The sequence below is a fragment of the Limulus polyphemus genome, unplaced genomic scaffold (genome assembly GCF_000517525.1).
Source record: "Limulus polyphemus unplaced genomic scaffold, Limulus_polyphemus-2.1.2 Scaffold768, whole genome shotgun sequence".
Classification (NCBI taxonomy): Eukaryota; Metazoa; Arthropoda; class Merostomata; order Xiphosura; family Limulidae; genus Limulus; species Limulus polyphemus.
The window spans coordinates 279,823-285,413 of NW_013666378.1; the positions used below are offsets into that span (position 1 = coordinate 279,823).

Consider the following 5,591-nt stretch of genomic DNA (forward strand, 5'->3'; position numbering starts at 1 on the left):
ACTAATCTTAATCATCCTTGCTTGGAGGATAAAACTAATCTTAATCATCCTTGCTTGGAGGATAAAACTAATCTTAATCATCCTTGCTTGGAGGATAAAACTAATCTTAATTGGAGGATAAACTAATCTTAATCATCCTTGCTTGGAGGATAAACTAATCTTAATCATCCTTGCTTGGATGATAAAACTAATCTTAATAATCCTTGCTTGGATGATAAAACTAATCTTAATAATCCTTGCTTAGAGGATAAAACTAATCTTTAATCATCCTTGCTTGGAGGATAAACTAATCTTTGGAATAACATTTCATCTTATTTCACACTAGTCACAAATAAACTTGTTTAAAAGATTTGTGTATTTTATAATTACTCAGATTATGATAAGAATTATTAATATTAGCTTAGGAAATTTTGATTAGTTCTAAATCCATATAAAAAGCTAACAATGCGTAATAATCTTTGAAATATAATTTTAAAAAATAATAATATTTATATTAAACATTTTAAACAATACTGCTGATAAAGAACTTTTACTCAAAAGCAACAAGAAACTCCAGTGATTGATCAAGCTGGAAAAGAGTTTGTTATGGCTCTGTACGACTACATGGAGAAGAGTCCCCGTGAAGTATCTATGAAGAAAGGAGATGTCCTCACATTACTTAACAGTAATAACAAGGTTTGTGAATGGCATTTTGTTAATGTGAGATGCAGGAGAAAAATGTAATTTGATGACAATTTTAAGCCTTATTTCTTTAATATCTTAGATACCATGCATTATCTTGGAACAGATACATTTCAGTATCCTGCACTTATTTTTTTTTTTGTAGTATCATAAGAGTTAACTTGGCTAGTAGCATCCCTAAAATACGAAAATAAATATGCATTGTGTTTTTCTAATTACTTGAAATGTATTTTATTGTGTACTCTAAATACACCTACACTCACAAATTTTTCCACTGTCGCTTGCCAGTTTGTACAGTTCTTTAAACTCTGATATTATAAGCATGAGATAAATGTATAATATTAACAGCTTGGTTTCAGCAATATTAAGTTACTAATCATTAGAACATAATTTTAATTTTATTAAGTCAAAATCTTCTGTCCTGAAAGTCAAATGAAAACTTTTTTTAAAGGATCAATCTTCAGATTGATATTCAGTTCTAGGATTTAGGTAAAGTGGAGTACTTATTATTTTAAGTGTTTGAAATTTTCTTGTAATTTCGTATGGTGTAGGACTGGTGGAAAGTAGAAGTTAATGATCGCCAAGGATTTGTTCCAGCTGCTTACGTTAAAAAAATGGAAGCTGGTCTGTCGTCCAGTCAACAGCATTTGGCAGATGCCAACAGTGTCTCGGCTCGTCAGTCCCAGATTGAGGCTCAGTACGAGAACCTTTTGTCGTTGGGTTGGGAGCGCCATCAAAAGCTGGAAGAGACCTGCAAAGCTTATCAGTTAGTACGAGAAGCTGCAGAACTAGGACAGTGGATCAAAGATAAGGTGTGGGAGAGTTTTGATTTCAGTAACTCGCATGATTTTAGTGTTATTTATGGAATAACTTTCAGGTGTGACTTAGCTTGAATCATGTTTAAGATCTATGAAATTCATGGTTGTATGTAATGTTAATGCATGATTATAAACATTTTGCCACTTAAGTTATATATATTAAAAAACCATAGGAATAATGAAATAAAAATTCCATGATCTAATATTTATTAAAATGTGCTCCTAGTGCATTAAGTGTTGTATTAATGGTTCAAGAACAAGCAATATAATAGCTAATTTCTGTGTTTTTTTTTTATACAAAGGTTGTTGCATGTATACTATAAAAATCCAGAGTTTCTTTTTCTTTTGTGGTAATGTTTTTTTTTATCTGTATATGTAATAAATATTTCCGCTAAAAATCCACGTAGGATAATAAAGAATAAAATAAAGTGTTGGTGAAAGATAAGATGTTTTAATTTCATAAGAAGGCAAATATTTGTATTGTGTATTGATACTTTTTTAGGAACAAGTTGCTCAAGTTCAAGAAGTCGGAGAAGACCTCGAACAAGTAGAAGTGCTTCAAAAGAAGTTTGATGATTTCCAGTCAGACTTGAAATCAAATGAAATTCGTTTAGCAGAGATGAATGAAATAGCTACTCAGCTGATAAGTTTAGGTCAGACTGAAGCTGCTGATAAAATCCAGACTCAAGTAGATGTGAGTGTTTTTTTTGTGCAGTTTAAAAAATGTATAAAGTATTGAGAATGAGAAAATCTGGTGAATATTTAACTAAAAAAATTACGCTGGTGAAGGTTTTGTTTTTGAAGAGTTGAGACTCCTATGAAATATTTGTATGTGTTTATTGAGGTCAGTTGCTGATGTGAATGGTAATTATTATCTGGATATTTCTATAGCAGAGTTTAGGTTAGATTTAATATTTAATGTTTCAGGACTTGAACCAGCAATGGCAGAGCCTACAGCTGTTGACATCTGAGCGAGCCACTCAGCTTGGATCAGCTCATGAAGTCCAGAGGTTTCAACGTGATGTTGACGAGACTAAAGATTGGATTCAAGAAAAAGACGAGGCCTTAAACACCGACGATTATGGTCATGACTTGCGCAGTGTACAGACCCTTCAGAGGAAGCATGAAGGCCTGGAGCGTGACTTAGCAGCATTGGGGGATAGGGTAAAATTATTTTTATTACTATATCTATTCACATAGAATACTTTTATGGGCACTTCGTATATCAGATCTTGAATTTCAGAGCATAATTCTGTAGCTCAAAAAATTTAATCTTGAGGCAGAACTTGTTTTGATATGAAATATTCAAAATGAATGAGAAAGAATCTACAGTGCTAGGAGGTGTATGTAATTTAAAAACCGGAAGAGGTTTTGTCAGTAAAACAAAAGTCGAAATTAAACAGGCATGTAACTGATTCAGTAAAAAATGTTTGTGTTTAGTTTCCTTTCTCATTTTCTAATTTTTTGTTTTTGTTGTCTCCTTTATTTGATGTATCCATTTAGAATCATTTTCATATAGCTTTAATTTTGTTTTAATGAAAGCGTCTATGAGTTTTTAAACTTAAGAAATGTCTTGGCACCATAAGTACACTTTTTATTATTTTTTGCTTTCTAGATTTTTTGGTTGATTTGTGAATAAACATTTTTTATGTTATTTTTAAGCATAATTAGACTTGCAATGTATGATTATTTTACCAAAAAAGTGAACTACTTAAGAGTATCTAGTAAAAACTAATTTCAAAACTTTACGTTATAAATTTAATATGTATATACAACAAATTTAAATAAGTTGTTGTACATAGAACTTTTGATTTATTGCATAAGTATTGAAACATCCTTTTTAACATTTATTTTAGTGAACATTTGAAATTTTGGTATGATTATGATCAAGAATAGTGTTACTGTGGACAGCACATTTCCTAAATTTGGTGTCAAGACAATGTGGCTAGGGACAAGCATTTCCTTTTTAAATAGCTTAAGGTAACTGTAAAAAAAAGATTTTATTTCATGGCTTAGTTACGTATCATACTATTTATGTGTTTGGTATAGATTAAACAACTAGATGAAACAGCCAGTCGACTGATACAAACCCACCCTGAATCGGCAGACACCATAGATGCTAAACGAAAAGAGATCAATGAAGAATGGACACAACTCACTGCTAAAGCTAATGCACGTAAAGAAAAACTATTGGACTCGTATGATTTACAGAGATTCCTGGCAGATTATAGGTGAGTTTATCAGATTGTATTTTTTATAAATTTGTATTTTATTTGTAATTTTTGGAAACACTGTATTCAAAGCATTTCATAGAAAAATATTTTATAATTTTCTCTGCATTGTCTGCTAGGGACCTGATGTCGTGGATAACAAGTATGATGAGTCTTGTGTCTTCAGATGAACTAGCAAATGATGTCACTGGAGCAGAAGCCTTGCTCGAGCGTCATCAGGTTTGTACATTTGTACTAATCGTGAATCGAAAACTCTTTTGTTGTTGTTTGGCTTATATTTATTTTTTTCATGTTAGTATTTTATACGTGCATGATTTTATTGTACCATGTCAAATAATTTTATTTGAATTGAATATCTTTCTTTTGACACTTCTTACAGAGATTATAACTGTGCTCACTTTGGTAGCAGTGTTTCTTGCACTCAGTAAAATGACAATGAATGGTGGCATCTTTGTTTTTAGATATCAAAGCTACATGTAAAGGTGACTTAAAATTCACATTCAGAAGTCATGTTCCAACAACTTGTGTATAGTTCTGTGTTACTTAAAATTTTCTAACTACTATTTTTTTTTCTCAGAGTTACCAATGTGAAATTGACGTATGAGATGGCAAAAACGAGTTACCATCACAGGCCACTTCATATGATTCCGCTACTTCTACTATAAACAATGGTTTTGGTTTCCTTCTTTTCTTTGCTTGTTTTTTTTTAACTGGTGAATGCTCTTCTCCTCCTCTGAGAACAAATACTCAGTGTATGTGGTGTCGTATCTAAATTTTATTCTTTCTGTGTGTTTATTCCATCACTTAGAAGTGTCACATAGTATAGTACAATTCCTGTTAATGGTGTGAAGTACAGTACTAACCAACATAACCAAAACACCATTTTTTTTAAATGTCAGCTTTATAGTTTTGGCATTGTACTGATGGAATGTTTACTTATCTAATCATAAATGTTCTTAATAGACCTGAGTTGCATGTGTATTCGATACCATTTTATACTTGACCCTTGTTTGCATTCGCTAAGTATATATTTTTTTCATCTTTATGTTATTTAGCCAGAACGTGTTATGTTTTTCCTAATTTTAGCACATTTTCAGTACAATTATTTTAGTAAAACTTTTTTTTCTCTCTAATATATCTTAATAAGTTTCCTTCAGTTTTTCTCTAAAGATTACTTCATTATTTATTCTAATATGTAAGCAAAAATTAACATAAGTTAATTTTCTAGTTTTATATTAAGCTCACTATCATAACTGCAAATAAGTGCTTCTGTGCATTTCCTGTCACCAGATATGTAAGAGGGATGATCGTCATTGTTTTATAACAGTGGTTTTGCTTTTCACCCGTACCGTATCAATCAGTTTGTCCAATATTATTGAAAAAATAAGACTGAAGTTTATCTTTGTGACAGATATTTTTTGCTACATGTAATAGTCTCATTTAAAGTAAGTGCATGTGTGTTTTTATTATGTTTATCAGAAAATGGAAACTTGAAACGAATAGTGTTGCTTGATTTGATTTTTGTTAAAGGAAAACTCGACAATTTTCTAAGTATATTCTTGGAATAGTTGCTCTAGATTTAGAAAGCAAATGATATCAAAATATTTTATTGAATATCATTTTATAACATGATATATTCAATACGAATCACAAGTTTGTATTAGTATATATGTATGTAAAAAACAACAACACTGGTTTTGTTCTTAGAGGAGATGCACTTTTATCACCATTGAAAACAACTACAAATCTGCCTTAGAAAAGTCTTTCTTTGTGTTAAAATACTTCGAAATTCATTATTGGACTGATTTCTCTTCTCCCTATTGATCTCTGTGTATGAACTTTTCCTACTAGATAAGTGTGG

At 30.9% G+C, this 5,591-nt stretch overlaps 1 protein-coding gene across 4 annotated transcripts in view; it reads left to right on the top strand.

Moving 5' to 3' along the window:
* LOC106460433 (spectrin alpha chain-like) overlaps positions 1-5,591 on the top strand; it is a 93,720-nt gene that overhangs the window by 41,843 nt on the left and 46,286 nt on the right. For all 4 annotated transcript variants that reach the window (XM_022387137.1, XM_022387138.1, XM_022387139.1 and 1 more), the window contains exons 24-29: positions 541-675; positions 1,233-1,493; positions 2,002-2,193; positions 2,427-2,663; positions 3,549-3,730; positions 3,850-3,949. In XM_022387137.1, coding sequence (XP_022242845.1) covers positions 541-675; positions 1,233-1,493; positions 2,002-2,193; positions 2,427-2,663; positions 3,549-3,730; positions 3,850-3,949 — 1,107 coding nt within the window. The remainder of the gene's footprint in view (positions 1-540; positions 676-1,232; positions 1,494-2,001; positions 2,194-2,426; positions 2,664-3,548; positions 3,731-3,849; positions 3,950-5,591) is intronic.